Source organism: Sphaerodactylus townsendi, linkage group LG01, assembly GCF_021028975.2.
Source record: "Sphaerodactylus townsendi isolate TG3544 linkage group LG01, MPM_Stown_v2.3, whole genome shotgun sequence".
NCBI lineage: Eukaryota > Metazoa > Chordata > Lepidosauria > Squamata > Sphaerodactylidae > Sphaerodactylus > Sphaerodactylus townsendi.
In genome coordinates this window covers 71823723-71839827 of record NC_059425.1, presented here as the reverse complement: position 1 = coordinate 71839827, position 16105 = coordinate 71823723, and the positions used below count along the sequence as shown (strand labels likewise).

The window sequence follows — 16105 nt, the reverse complement described above, 5'->3', positions numbered from 1 at the left end:
CATATGAATCAAATGGGAGTTATCAGAGAGATTAAAACAGCACATATTATTTACATTCTCACAACCTTGGTGATGCAATAACAACAAGTAATCTATAGCGGCACGATTATCTAAAGTCGCTTGACGAAGTTCCTGCTGCTCGGAGGCCAGAGCATCCAGAGCAACTGAGGTGGAGTTAATGGACTTCGCAAGGGCGCAGGCCAAACGGCCAATAGTCTTAGCATTGTAGGAAGCAAGTCCGGGGACTCCCACAAGGGAGGTCGCGAGGGAGACGTATTCTGCCTCGGAGAGGGCAACCGCGTCGCTCCGGCAGCCCGGGTCGAGAGGGAGGGTGGAGCGACGGCGGCACTGGGGCTCCCGGGGCGGAGCCTGTGGCAGAACAATGGTGAGGCGGCTAAGACAGCAAAGAGTCTCGGGAGAGAGACGAGAGGGGATGTAGTTGAAGGTTCTTTCCCCGCAAGTCCAGAACCAACCTTTAGGGAGCAGGATGTTCCCATACACGGGGGGAATGTCCTCCATATGTGTGCAGTTCCAACTGGCCGAGCCGGTGAAGGGGCTCGGGCCGGCTTGTGCTCCCGCCACATGGATGATGCGGGCACAAGTATTGGACTCGTGGTTGGCAACAGTTTTGGTGATGAGGGAGAGAGCGCCAGCGGGGAGGGATTGGACGACGGGTCCCCAGTCGGCGCTCATAGAGTACCTGATAGATGAGGCATTCATGAAGGGGCTCAGGCCAGACTCCTCTAGGAAGTCTCCAGGGACTTTGCAGACGGGAAGCAGGCAGGAGCGTAGCAGGCTTCCCACCCCCAGATACTGGCCCAAGCAGAAGGATGAGACGTTGGCAGCGGCAGCGAACCGCTCCCAGATGTTGGCTTGATTAAGATCCAAAAGGGGGTGACCGATTGTCACCGGCAGGAGGCAACAGAGCAAGCAGATGATTGTGACTGCGGAATTTGCAGTGATAACCGCAAAGATGGCAGCGCACAGATCCTCGGGTGTCTCGGGGCGGCCATGCTGTCGCAGCAGCTCTCGAGCCTGGCTGGTCGTCGCCTTGACGTCCCCCCAGGTTATCCGGGTCGTCGGATCATTCTGGTGCTGGCGACGGCTCCGTCGAGGCAGCAGGGCAGGGTCCTCCAGGGAGATCCGCTCCATTTCCGGGATGGGGTTGGTTTCCTTCTGGTGCCACTCCATGGGCCAGCCGAACATGGTGGGCTGGAATCCACAGGGGACCTGTAGGGAGAAGGACTGAAGCATACCCCCTTCCCCCGGTTATGAGAGGGGCCGGGCCCTGCCAAGCTCGGTCTGGGAGCTGGCGGTAGTAGACCTGGGCGTGGGGGAGAGGCTCTGACTGCCTGAAGTGCCTCTCCACGGGGGTGAGCTGTTGCCCGGAGGGTAGGGCGAACAAGTTCAGATGATTGATGGTGAATAAGACTTTTGATACGGTTTGCTGGATGAAACCTAAATTGGGGGGCCACCTACTCCCCTTTCTTTAGTTTGTTTGGCTAAAATTTCCTTGAAGGTGCGGTTGGCCCGCTCAACGATTGCTTGGCCTGTGCTATTGTAGGGGATTCCGTGTGTTAACACGATCCCCCAGTTGGTGCAAAACTGAAGCATGGCGGCAGAGGAATATGCGGGCGCGTTGTCCGTCTTTAGGCGGAGGGGGCGACCCATGACTGTGATGCACGCGAAGAGGTGTTGGAGGACATGATTAGTAGTCTCTCCACGAAGTGGTGTGGCCCAAACGTATCCAGAGTACGTGTCTATAGTTACGTGCAGATGTTTCCAGGGAGCTAGGGCTGGGACCATTGTTACGACCATCTGCCATAGCTCGTTCGCCAGGGCTCCCCTTGGATTGACTCCAAGATCCAAGGAGGGGCCGAGGCGCGAACACTGAGCGCAAGACTTTACGATAGATTGCGCCTGATTGAGGGGAATGCGGCAAGAGCGAGCGAGAGCTTTTGCTCCTTGGTGAAAGAAGTCGTGGGACTGAAAGGGGTCAGAAAAAAGAGTAGAGACGTGGGTAGCGCTGTCCGTGCGCTGGTTCCCCTCACTGAGGGGGCCCGGAAGCGGCGTGTGGCTGCGCATATGGCCCACGAAGTACCGGGAAGTCCTAGATTCTAACAGATTCTGCAGCGTCAAAAAGAGACTCATAAGATTAGGGTCGATCCGGGGGGCGACGTAAGCTCCTGGTAGATGAGCGATTACGTGCGCTACGTATTGTGAATCGACTAGGAGGTTGAAGGGTTGAGGGAAGGTTCGAAAGGCTAAGATGGCTGCGGCGAGCTCGCTCCGTTGAGCCGAAGCTTGAGGCGGCGTGTAAGCTGTTTGCCATTGCCCGTCCTGCTGAAAGGCGATGGCGCCGACGCGCTTACTGCCGTCGGCAAAGACTGTGGGAGCGTCCTGGAGCTGCGTAGAGGCCGCCAGGGGTCGGACGGGACAGGGGTTAGAGTGAAGGAGGGTAAAGTGCAGATCTGGAGGGAGGTGGAAGAGGATCTCTCCCACGAAGCCTTCCAAGGCCAGTTGCAAGGGTGGGGAGGCGTTCCAAAGATGTTGGAACTCCGTCCCGTTCAGAGGGATGACGATCTTTTCCGGATCCCACCCAACCATCACCATGGTGCGTTGGCGCCCCTGGTTGATGAGGTCAGCGTAAAGCTGGCCCGGGGTGGAAATGTTCCTAGCAGGGACATGAGGCAGGTAGAGCCATTCTACTAAGAAGGTCTGGGGAGGCTTGGTATACCCCAAGACTCCGGTCGGAAGAGGAGGCGTGCTTAGAAGAAAGAGGGAGAGAGGCTGGTCCTTAAGGGGGACCCGGTCTACCCATCGGCGAGCCAGGACCTCTTTTACTGCCTGAAAGGCATCCTTGTGCCTCTGGGTGAGCTGGACCTTGTCCCCAGGATCCTTAGCAAGCGAGAGTAGCGAGAATAGAGGGCTGAGCAGAGGGGTGGTGAGGGTGAAGAAGGGACGAACCCAGTTGAGGGTCCCAAGAAGCTGCTGTAGCTGAAGGAGCGTGGGGGCATCCGGGATTTTTTAGTTCTGGCAAGGTGGGGGCAGAGTAGGAGTGGAGGAGCTTATGTCCTAGATACAGGAACAGCTCCTTTCTCTGCACCTTCTCGGGGGCGATATGCAAGCCCTATAGTTTCAAGATGTCTGCTAGTAGCGCCACCCATTGCGGAGGGATGGCTGGCGCAGCGATCAGGATATCGTCCATGTAATGGATGATCAGCGCCTCTGGGGCCCTGGCACGAAATGCGGCCAGGGCGTGATGGACAAAGTACTGACACAAGGTGGGGCTATTGAGCATTCCCTGCGGCAGGACCTTCCATTGGTACCTGGCCGTGGGCTGATGATGATTGAGGACCGGCACGGTGAAAGCGAAGCGTGTCCGGTCTCCGGGGGAAAGAGGGATGCAGAAGAAACAGTCCTTAAGATCGACAACTAAAACCTGATATTCTGAGGGAATAAGGTTAGGGTTGGGAAGACCGCACTGAAGAGGGCCCATGGGCTGGATGCATGCGTTTACTGCTCTCAAATCCTGGAGTAGTCGCCATCGGCCACTCTTTTTCTTGATCACAAATACAGGCGTGTTCCATGGGGAGGTGGAGATCTCAATGTGGCCAGCCGCAAGCTGTTCTCCTACGAGCTGGTGCATGGCAGCCAGGTTCTCTCTGGGCAGCGGCCACTGTTCCACCCAAACTGGGGTCTCGGTGATCCATGTGAGAGGGAGAGCGGTGGGAGTAGGCTTATCCATCCCAGACTAAGGTCGTTTTGACCTGGCTCATCAAATCCCTTCCCCACAAGTTAATGTGGATGTCCAAGACGATGGGGCGGACTGTGAGCTGGCGCTCAAGTCCCGGGCTGCAGACCGTGAGCGGGCGGATGCTTCGTCTCGCGGTCTGCTTTCCCCCCACCCCCCAGATGTGCGGGCAAGCCTCTGTTGGCCACTGATCAGGTCACTCGGCTGCTCTGATGACGGTTACGTCGGCGCCGGTGTCCACAAGCCCTTTGAACAGACACCCTTCTATGGTGAGCTCCAGGTACGGACGGGAGCTACCGATGGGCGTCTCCACCGCCGCTACGGTGGTGCCGGCTGCACCTCGGTGGTTACCTGGGCTCGCGGCCTTTATTGAACCGGTGGCAGGCAGGGCGTGGGGCAAGAGGATCAGCTGTGCGCAGCTGATTCCGCTGGGCAGTTCCTGAGGGATGTTTGTCCACACCTGGATGTGAATGGCTCCCTGGTGTGTGGAGTCAATGACCCCTGGAACAACAAACAACCCCTGCTCAGCGGCGGAGGCCTTAGGCAAGACCAATCCGACGGCTTCTGAGGGAATGGGATCGCTGTATTAAGTCGGAGTAACGAGGATCTCATGAGGGAACTTGAGGGAAAGAGGTTGGGTGCAGGTGAGAGAGATGCCATTAGGAGGAGGTGGCTTGGGTGCGGGTCTCGATTCTTGGGACCGCTTCAGTACTCTCCCCTTTGGTCTTGGGCTGGGGAGAGGCCCGGACGCGAGTTTCCCGACTGGCACTCGCTTCTCCAATGAAAGCCTTTCTGGCACACGGGGCATTTGGTCTTGGGCCTTCCCGGGGGTCCTCGTCTCCTGGAGGCAGACCCTCCTCCGTCGGGGTTGTAGGCCCCCCCGCCGGGCGACCTACAATCCTTCCGGAAGTGTCCCGGCTTGCCACAGTTGAAGCACCCGCCCTGGGGCTGTCCCCTGGTGGAGGAGAGTGCTGCGGCTAAGAGACTGGCCTGATGGGCGGAAGATCCGATGTCCTGGCAAGCCTTAAGCATGTTGGCCAGTTCGGGGTTCTTCCCTAAGCCCGTGATCGCTCTGCGGCACTCGGCGGAGGCATTCTCCTTAGCGAGGCGCATGAGGAGCTTGTTCTGGGCTACCTCGTTGTCGACCTGTCTCTTTAGGGCTTCCTGGAGCCTGTTCAGGAATTCAGCATAAGGCTCCTGAGGCTTCTGTCGGATATTGGAGAAGCTTTGGGATGGTCGTCCGGTATTAGGTACCTTCAGAAACGCTTTGTAAGCGCAATCGGAGGCGACCGCAAGGGTGGCCTCCGGCAGGACGATCTGCGCATTGGGAGCGGTGAAGTTTCCGCAGCCGTAGAGCTGTTCTCCGGTATAGGCGCCACCGGAGGCTGCTCCTCTGCTTATGCATTGCTGGCGGAATTCGCTTTCCCAGACTACATACTGCGCAGGGTTCAAGAGCATGTGGAAGGGTGTTTTCCAGTCTTCCGGAACCATTAGGTGATTCCGCATGACCGCTTCCAGCATGCCTCTCACATAGGGGCTTGTAATCCCCACATCCCGTATTGCTTTGCGGAGTTCGGTGAGAACGTTATAGCCTGTGGGGCAATACTCGACGACTTGCTGAATGTTGCCATCATCCCCAACGTGATCAGTGAAGTGGACGGGGCACAGAGCAAGGAGGTCGGCATCGTCTTCCGTCAGGGTTTCCTTCCTCAGCAGATCGTGGTTAATGCGCTCTGCTAGAGTCTTGAAACTCGCGCCATTACGTGGCGCTGATGGAGGTGCAGTGGCTTCGGAAATGGAGGGGGAGAGCGGAGCAGAAGGCGGAGCGAGAGGAGGAGGCGGTCGGGCCGCAAGAGTACGAGCGGGAGAGTTTGAATGAGGCAAGGAAGCAAGTGAGACAAGAGGAGGACAAGCGTCCGGTTTGATAGATAGAGAATATTCCGGGGGTGAAATTGTAGGTGAAGGATCGAAAGGAGGGACATCTATGGCAGAGAGACCACAGACCTGCAGACTGATGGCGACATAACAGAGTGCGCCCGATGCTTTCCCAGTCCTTAAGATTCAATGTCCCCCTCTCAGGGTACCATGGACATTGCCTATCAATCTCCCCAACCAATTTGCGCAGATCCCTTTTCTTTACTGGGACTCTGGCGCTTTTCGTCAGCGTTTTCAGCTCGCGGACGTGCTTGTCATAAGCAGTGCTTTGGCAAGCTCCCATACTTACCGGTGGTTCGTCGGACGAGAGAGGGTCCTAGAACGCGGGTCCGAGGACGAGGATCCAGCGGACGATCGGTGCACCGAGGGGGCCTATTCCAGGCGACGGTAAGCGGGCGGAGGTTGGAGATTCCCGGGTTTCGGCACCAGCATGAAGTCGTGCCCGCAGGGTCGCAAGGAAGAGGCGAGACGCGGAGATATCATCCGGTGGAGAGAGCCAGCAGCAGGAAGCGGGACCCGTGGATCTGGCTGATCTACGGACCTGGCTACTCTGCCGTGCGCTAGTCCCTGGCACCTTTTATTAGGGTTTCTCTGGGGGCGTGTAAAGGAGGCAGGCAGGTAGGGAGAGCGGGAGAGTGTCATGTGATGCATGATCTCATCAGGCTGCTACGTGCAGGAGGAAGCATCCGCGTCTGGGTCTAATCTGCACCTGGGGGCAAGAGCCCCTTTGTCCCTTTGTCTGGGACACCTGGTGACCGTGAGTCAGGTAGTTCATGACCTGTGACTCACGGGGGATGGGGGAGCGTGTGCGCCCAGAAGGCCGTAGCTGGCACCGGCATTCCAGGCGCGCTATCTACGGTTCTGCTGGGTTCGCGGGCTCACCCCTACAAAAGTGATGCTGTTTTGGGGTGGATTATCCCCCACCCTGAAACAGCATCACTTTCAATGTGGCATAGTGGTTAAGAGCAGGTGCATTCTAATCTGGAGGAACCGGGTTTCTCTGCTCTGCCATTTGAACTGTGAAGACTTATCTGGGGAATTCAGATTAGCCTGTGCACTCCCACACATGCCAGCTGGGTGACCTTGGGCTAGTCACAGCTTTTCGGAGCTCTCTCAGCCCCACCCACCTCACAAGGGTGTTTGTTGTGAGGGAGCAAGGGCAAGGAGATTGTAAGACCCTTTGAGTCTCCTACAGGAGAGAAAGGGAGGATATAAATCCAAACTCTTCTTCTTCTTCTAAACGGAGGGCCTCAGATTCTCCCTTTAAATCCATGCCGAAGGGGGTGGATTTAAAAGGAGAATCTGGGGAAATTTGGGGGATGCCTGCTGTCAGGGGTGCAACTGTTAAGCTGGAAGCAGCAAACTTTCAGGGTATCTTTAGGAGTCTCTCCTAATGATACCACCCAGGTTTGATGAAGTTTGGTTCAGGGGGTCCAACGTTATGGACCCTCAACGGTGTAGCCCCCATCTCCTATTAGCTCCCATTGGAAACAATGGAGAATGGGGCACCCCCTTTGGGAGTCCATAACTTTGGACCCCCTGAACCAAACCTCCCCAAATCCGGGTAGTATCATCAGGAGAGCCCCCCAAACAATCCCTGACAGTTTGGTGCTGCTAGTCCAAACAATGCACCCCCTGCAGGCCAAAAACTGAAAAAGCACTAAAATGTTTTAAAAACCCACAAACGGGTGGGCGGAGCTTCGGACATGAATGGGGGGGTTCAAACCCGAGAACCCCCCTTCAAACCCCCCTTACCTACGTGCATGGTTTGTGCAAGAGTAGATCAGTCTCGAAGGAAACAAGCAGCCAGCCAGAGACAGTTACGTAACAATGGCTCATTCCACACACGCAGAATAATGCACTTTCAAACTGCTTTCAGTGCTCTTTGAAGCTGTGCGGATTAGCAAAATCCACTTGCAAACAGTTATGAAAGTGCTTTGAAAACGCATTATTTTGCGTGTGCGGAAGGGGCCAATATGTGAAGCTCTGTTCAAATGCAGTTTAACATAGTTGTATTTGATGGAAAGTGTGTTGACTTTTTCTCTGTTTTAACGTTGGAATTACCCAATAATTTTGGAAAAGTTTCATCCCTATTAAATGAAGCTTCCTTCAATTGTTTAATCTTTGAAGCTACTCCATAAACCTTTTATCAGAGTGATGTCTGTAAATATTATTCTCTATAGTGGCTTGTAAGAATCCCTTTGTTGGTACCATTTACAGAAGTTACAGATACACAATTACAAGTAGTTGGATGATAAAACAGATCTCAGCCAATTTTTTGCTGTTGAAGCTCATTCATCTGAGACCACCACATTGCAACATGCCAATTTCCTTATAGGCCCACTGAAATAAATTTCTGGCCTCTCTAAAGCTTGTTGTTGTTTGCTTATTGTTATACTGGTGAACCTGGAAGCAAGGTGACTTGAACCTTCTAACTTCCTGTGACCCATGAGGACATGTTAATCAAGAGAGAGCAATATTGTTGAAAATAGACATTTCAAACCATTTCTGCAGCCATTTTGAACTAGAAGAGTAAAACAAAAATCCGATCCTGATTGAAATCTGAATTTAAGTCCAGCAGTACTTTAAAGAGCAACAAAACATTCCAGGGTATAAGTTTTCATGAGTCAATGCTCATTTGGTCTGATCCTGAGAGAGATCTGTATAAGGTTCCCAAAGAACCCTATTTAGTTAGATTGAGTGTTGGTTAACTTCTCTCTTCCTTTATTTAGTTGCTGTCTTGTCAAGGCAGGCACCAGGCAAGCCATTTCCAGGCTAGATTTAATTATTTCACTGAGACTTAACAGCTGAATATATTCACCACCTGTCGCTGATATGCTGTGCCACAGGCATGCTGAAATAAAATGTTAAGACCCCTTAATATATTTCTGTGTTACAATTCTGCCTTAGGCACTGGGGTCAGCAGACACAATATCACTCATGGATTTTTGTTTGTGAGATATACAGAGCTAATGTTTTTTTAGAAAACCATTGTCCATAACTACATCCAGATAACAGACATGTGTTTCTTTTTGGCCTTAAAGAAAGAACTCTTGTATTTTTAAGCTTCATGTGTGTAAACAGCAATACTTGTGGCTACTTGCTATCCAACCATATAAGAGCACTCAAGAGGTAAGGCATATGTAAACAACATGATCATACTAGAACAAGCCATCATTTTTAGTGCTTAGGAGCAGCAGTGGCATAGGAGGTTAAGAGCTCGTGTATCTAATCTGGAGGAACTGGGTTTGATTCCCAGCTCTGCCGCCTGAGCTGTGGAGGCTTATCTGGGGAATTCAGATTAGCCTGTGCACTCCCACACACGCCAGCTGTGTGACCTTGGGCTAGTCACAGCTTCTCGGAGCTCTCTCAGCCCCACCTACCTCTCAGGGTGTTTGTTGTGAGGGGGGAAGGGCAAGGAGATTGTAAAGTCTCCCTTTACAGAGTCTCCATGCAGGAGAGAAAGGGATGGGGGATATGAAATGGCGCAAACCTCTCTTTCTTCTTCTGACTTCTTCTTAGTTATTAATATGGGTGAGAACTCCACCTTAAATTATTGTATTAAGGAAAAAGGAGGAAGAATAATCTATCGCATGGCTGCCAGAAAAAACGTTTACTGTATGAAAATGGCGATTGAGACAACTAAATTTTCAGGACTAGCTCTATGAAATAGTATTCTATGTATTATTCTGTTTTTCTGACTGAAAATAGGAACTATATTCTCTGATCAGAGTGTCAGTTGAACAGTTATATTAATAGTTCATTGCTCAGGCACACCAAGGAGCCATGAGAGAATAACTAATGTTTTGCGAGGAATAAAGTGATTGAGGACTCCCGTGAATCCAAAAATATCCACAGAGGAGTCTGTATCTGTATGATTTACTGCTATGCTGTGGCCTCCACCCTACTCCAGTTGGCGGCCAGTTGGAATAAGAATACTCTGTTTCATCTCTGCATTGGAGGTGGTTGAATGAGCCAGTCATACCAACATAAGAACATAAGAACATAAGAACAAGCCAGCTGGATCAGACCAAAGTCCATCTAGTCCAGCTCTCTGCTACTCACAGTGGCCCACCAGGTGCCTTTGGGAGCTCACATGTAGGATGTGAACGCAATGGCCTTCTGCTGCTGTTGCTCCCTTGAGCACCATGGTCCTTTGTGCAAAGAGCATTTGCAATCTCAGATCAAAGAGGGATCCACAGATTGAAGTAGCCATAAATCAGAGCTTCTCCTCACATAAATCTGTCCAAGCCCCTTTTAAAGCTAGCCTCCATGGTCTGGAGTGCGGCCAATCCCACCACCTCCTTCTGTGGCAGCTTTATAATTCCAAACACCAATCACACGTTGCGTGAAGAAGTGTTTCCTTTTATTAGTCCTAATTCTTCCCCAGCATTTTCAATGAATGCCCCCTGGTTCACAAGTATTGTGAGGAAGGGAGAGAAAAATTTCTCTCTGTCAACATTTTCTACCCCATGCATAATTTTGTGGAGCTTCAATCATGTATCCCCCCTCAGCCGCCTCCTCCAAGTAAACTAAAGAGTCCCAAACGCTGCAGCCTTCCTCCCTCATAGGGAAGGTGCTCCAGTCCCTCAATCATCCTTGTTGCCCTTCTCTGCACTTTTTTCTATCTCCTCAATATCCTTTTTTTTGAGATGTGGCTACTCAGAACTGGACCCACAGTACTCCAAGTATGGAATTAGCACCACTGCTTTATATAAGGGCACTTGTAATAAATCTTTGCAGTTTTATTGTCAATTCCTTTTCTAATGATCCCCAGCATAGAGTTTGCCTTTTTTTCACAGCTGCCATGCATTGAGTTGACTTATTCCCATGGAACTATCAACTAAGACGCCTAAATCCCTTTCCTGGTCTGTGACTGATAGCACAGACCCCTGTAGCGTGTATGTGAAGTTTGGATTTTTTGCCCCTATGTGCATCACTTTACATTTTGCTACATTGAACTGCATTTGCCATTTCTGAGCCCACTCACCTAATTTATCAAGGTCCGCTTGGAGCTCTTCGCAATCCTTTGTGGTTCTCACCACCCTACATAATTTGGTATCATCTGCAAACTTGGCCACCACGCTACCCACCCCTACTTCCAGGTCATTTATGAATAGGTTAAAGAGCACTGGTCCCAAAACGGATCCTTGGGGGACACCACTCCCGACATCTCTCCATTGTGAGAACTTCCCATTTACACCCACTCTTTGTTTCCTGTTTCTCAACCAGTTTTTAATCCATAGGAGGACTTCCCCTCTTACCAAATGCACAGATTCAGCACAGATTCAGCCCTCTTACCAAATGCACAGATTCATGCACAGATTCAGCAGAATAACTTGACCCCAACAATGGCTGCAAGAGTTTCTGCTTTTGGCTGCTTCCTTTCCAGTTAGGAGATTAACAACTCATCCACTAACGGTTGGGGGGGGGGGGGTTGTCATGGAAGGTATATGATTCTTACTTTGAATATAGGGAAGGCAGAGTGATATGTGTACTTCCAGTTTTAAATCAGAATAAAATCTTTGGCTATTAGAAGTTGTAGATAATACTGATTTATGCTAAAGTATGAATAGTCATTAATCAATTGCTGCTACTTGACATTAAAATATTTTCCAAATCTGTATTTAAACATTCTTACAATTCATGTAGCTGAGTAGGTTTATGCTAATTGTCTGTGTATTTGCCTCTGACTGATGTACTTGATTTCTGTGTGCCAAAAATAATCCACACTGAAACACATTTCGATGGTTAATACAGCATGACGGTATGTGCTAATGCAGTGCCTTTGTTTTTTTTTAAGTTCTAGGTATTTTTAGGCTAAGCATTCACCTTTGTCAATTAGAATTTCAAATCACTAAGAATGTGTAAAATTTCCTGTAAGAGGTGAAGATGACATCAGCTAGAACAGAATTTAGTACAGGAAAAGCTGTATCATTATTAAGGTTGGTTTTGAAATGAGGTATCCATAAAGAAACAAATGTTTTATTAATTAAATTTGGGATATAACACGAGCTGCAGATTGCAGCTGATTTGAACTTATATCCTACTGCCTTTTTTTAAGAGTTTCTGTATAAATGGGCCAATTCCAATTTTCATTAAATTCTTGTATTCTTAATGCTTCTGCTCTTAATAGCCACCCAGGAATATGATTATATATTAATCTTCTATATTTTGTCCAAACTTTAAATATGGGGGATCTGATTTTATGATTCTGAAATATTTTTCCTTTTATTCTACTCTCATCATTGGCCCATATATAGTTGTGCCAACCTTTTGGTAAGTCATGTCCTTCCAATTGAAGCAACTTACGATTTTTTGGAGTAATCCACTCTATTACCCAAACCAAAATATTCGTTTCATAGTAGAGTTGTATATCTGGGACCCTTAATCCTCCCCTCTTTCATCTATCATAGTAGTGTAATTTATTCTTGCTCTTTTACCTTGAAACATTCTTAATTTCAGTGAAGCTATCTTGTATTTTTTTAAGTAACCATGAAGCAAGTTGTGTTCTTATATACTCAAACAATACTTTAAATGGCAAAATGAGTTAAGCAGTAATAAGAGTACTAATTACTTAATTAGAGAGGGTCCACAGTGCTACTCACAGTGGCCCATCAGATGTTTTTGGGAACTCACATGCAAGATGTGAAAGCAATGGCCATTGAGTTGACATTCCCATGGAACTATCAACTAAGATGCCCAAATCCCTTTCCTGGTCTGTGATTGATAGCACTGGCCCCTGTAGTGTGTATATGAAGTTTTGATTTTTTTGCCCCTATATGCATCACTTTACATTTTGCTACATTGAACTGCATTTGCCATTTCTTAGCCCACTCACCTAATTTATCAAGGTCCGCTTGGAGCTCTTCGCAATCCTTTGCGGTTCTCACCACCCTACATAATTTGGTATCATCAGCAAACTTGGCCACCACACTACCCACCCCTACTTCCAGGTCATTTATGAAAATCTTCTCCTGGATGATCTCCAGGATGATCCTGGAGACTTGTTCTCTCAATAAAAAATGAGGTAACTGCTGTAACTCCTTGCTTACTCATACTGTACGTAGATTAGTTTCGCAGATGTGATGGTTGAGGTATACTTTTTTCTGAATTAAAAAATTCAGACACCTTTTTGCTCTTACATCTAAATTGTTCCTTTTCATTTGTGTGCGTTAGTGCAACACTATGTTTCAATGTGAATGGCTTTTCTAGATGTGCTTTCTGATCATGAGGAGAGGCAAGATCTTAGGTGGAGCATGTGGTTTGCATGTGGAGGACCCCAGGTGCAATTTGTGGCATAAACCCATAAAAGCAGCTAAGGTAGCACATTGTGATAGAGATCTTTCTCTCCCCGAGACTATCATTCTGAGTAGACAGTACTGAGCTAGATTAACCAAGTGGTCCAACTCTGTATAAGTCAGCTTCATATGTATGTATTGGAAGCAGGCAAATCCAAAAACATTTTTAGAGATTCATTGGACAGTTCAGTTGAAGTCTAATACAACACTTGCTTTGGTAAAGTTCTCTTTCCAGAAAGTTTCTAATATTGTATGGGATTTTTTGTCTTCCTCACACCCTTTTCTATCTTTCCAGGTTATGTGTTCTGTATGTTACATCGCCTGCCTGAACAACATGATTGCACATTCGACCACATGGGACGGGGACGTGAAGAAGCCATTATGAAAATGGTGAAACTGGACCGGAAAGTTGGGCGGTCATGCCAGCGCATTGGCGAAGGATGCTCCTGAGTGCAAGACTCTACAACCAAATGCCGTTCTCTTAGTTCACTAATGTTAGCCTTATTTAGGACAAAGTCAGCCAGACACCTTGTACTGGGCAAGTTTCAGACTACAGCCAATCAGTTTTCTTTCTTTAGTCAACCATCCTGGTACTGTAGTTTAGGGGTTAATGGTGATTGACATTGATTTCTGGCTGGTTGTTAAGGTGCCTGCTAGCCACCATATTAAAAAAATGAAGAAATATTTTTGAGCATGGCTAGTGAATTTTAACAAAAAATCTAAAGACTTCTATTATGATGGGAGTCAAGCTCTTTAAAAGCCTTATGCTGGTAAGCTTCCAGCAGCTGAGTAGAAACTGGTGTAAAAGACTGCTATGTACACAGCTCTCTGGAAGAAAATACACTTAATATCCTGGTTTTCCTATCCTGACTTCTAGCTAATCTTGAAGGGGTGAAACTCTGCTTAGACTAGGCAGTGTAGCTGCTGAACCTAGAAAAACTAAACAGTCACTTATGAAACCTCTGTGTGGGGCTTCTGAGGTTAGGTAGCATCACCAGCATCAGGGAGTCTCTTGGGGTGGGAATGTCTTTCTGAGAAGCCAAAAAGAGACAGGGACAGATTCTTATGACAACTTTTGTATCAAAACACATTACAGGGAACCTGTTTATTTATGTGGAGGAGGATGGTCTTGCTTTTAAAGTTAGCTCTGTTCTGGAACAAGCAGTAAACATTTTCTACACAGCGTCTACAACATTTCTTAAAAGTAGTGTGATCTAGTTTCATAAGCCAACCACTGTGGTTGTTCCCATCAGCCAAACCCTGATTGGCTCTTGTTTGCCTTTTGCTAAGTGCAGGTTTCTGAGAATAGATCAAATAAGGCTAATTCACAGCACAGTAGCCATGGCTGGTTCCTGCAGACTGACTTTTTGTAGCTAGAGATACATTGAGGGGAAAAGAACATTTTGTAGCAAACAAAGCTCAGTAATAGTATTGAGGAACAACCAGGAAAATCACCCCTTATTGCATTGAGTTTGTATGCCTCACTTCCATTGTGTTAAGGAGATAATCATATGGCTGTTTCAGCCTTTGTCTATGCAGCTCAGCACTCTCAGTGAAGGTTTCTGCCCATTGTCTCTTGCTAAGCAAATGATTGTGGAATGCATTGTGTAGAACTGGGACTCTCCAGATCTGTTTAAAGTTATCATTCTATATTGGAGCAGTCTCATTGAATTGAACTGCACAGATCTTCTGTGTGAATCACCAGAGAAAAGGCAACATCTCCCTGTGCCTCCAGCCACATGCAGAGTTTCTGTAGGAAAATGCATGTTCATGGTGGCCTAATGTGGGATTTTACCACAAATCACTTAGGGCACTGTTAGCAATTGAGAATTAGGTTTGTAGTTGGGAGGGGAGGGAGGGTTGCTGGAGGATGGGGAACATTGTGTTGTCTCAAATTTAACCTGTTTGTGAAAGTATAAGCCACCTAAAGAGTGGATTACCCTCCTCTCACTCTAAAAAAGATTATGGGTAGAGCAGTTTAAATAAACCACTGATTGTTCTGTTGATGCTCAAGGTATGCAACTGGTTTATAGGCCAAATTGTATTTACTCTGGTAACCAACTTATGGCCCGTGAAGGAGGCTCAACCTTTGCCTATATTACTGCAGTGCAAATTAGTGATTAAGTAAATCAGGAATATTCCATCACTCTAAAATTCAATATGGAAAAGCCATTCTGCGTTGTACTCAAGGCTTTGAAATCTGCAATGGAATTTCCAGCTGCATATTTTGTTTCCTAAGGAAGTATAACCCTTCCATTGGCATGAGGGGAAATCAGACAATTTTCTTTGCGTTTGCCATGAAGATTTTTTAAAAAAAACATGGACTTCAGCTGCTGCCGCGCTATGCACTTTCTTCCCTTCTAAAATCCTAGCATAGCATTTGATGGACATTCTGACTGATACGCAAAACTTTTGCAGATTAATAACGAAGATGCTATTTTCCCTTGTTAACCTTTTCTTTAGCCCTGTTACAAAGTGCACAGTTGGTTTCAAGGTGGCTGTTGAGCAAACACTACTCAAAGTTCGTGTGGATTATGGACAATATTCACTTTAAAAAAAAAGTTTGGGGGTCGTTCCTTTGCAGTATTTGTTCTGTGAAGTTTGTTAAACGTAAAGAAAGCTTAAGTTCTTGTATCTTTAAAGAAAATCTTATTTAACCCTTTTTGTGTTCTAGATTTACTTACACATGTAGCCTAGAGCTCAGTTTTAGTTTAACATTGTGAAAATATTAAAAGGATCTTGTACTTCTTTTCCTCCTGCTTAAAAGAAAGAAAACCATTAAACAGATCAGATTAAAGTTTGAATTCTTCTTTCGAGTACTGCAACAAGTGTTGCTCATCAGCACAGTTTCTGCTGTGGCTTGTTAATTTAAAAAAACAGTGATTGACTGGGGAGGAAGTGTGCTGATAGGGACCTCATCACAACTACACAGGTTTCAAATCCAGCAGTACCTGTTGTTTGGCGTGCTGCATCAGATTGACAATCTTAGGGGACAAGGAAGCCAAACATAAGTATTCAGTTCTTTCCCATGGGAAGCATTGAAACATAAGGAGTTAGATGGCTTGAATTCAATATTGCACTGTGTTAAATAAATCCAATTGAATATAAACTTAAT

General features: G+C 47.7%; 1 protein-coding gene across 2 annotated transcripts in view; it reads left to right on the top strand.

Moving 5' to 3' along the window:
- ZFAND3 (zinc finger AN1-type containing 3) overlaps positions 1 to 15787 on the top strand; it is a 202011-nt gene extending 186224 nt beyond the window's left edge. For both annotated transcript variants that reach the window (XM_048518825.1, XM_048518737.1), the window contains one exon: positions 13286 to 15787. In XM_048518825.1, the coding sequence (XP_048374782.1) occupies positions 13286 to 13440 (155 nt within the window). In that variant the 3' untranslated portion in view covers positions 13441 to 15787. The remainder of the gene's footprint in view (positions 1 to 13285) is intronic.
- The last annotated feature ends 318 nt before the right edge of the window (positions 15788 to 16105 follow it).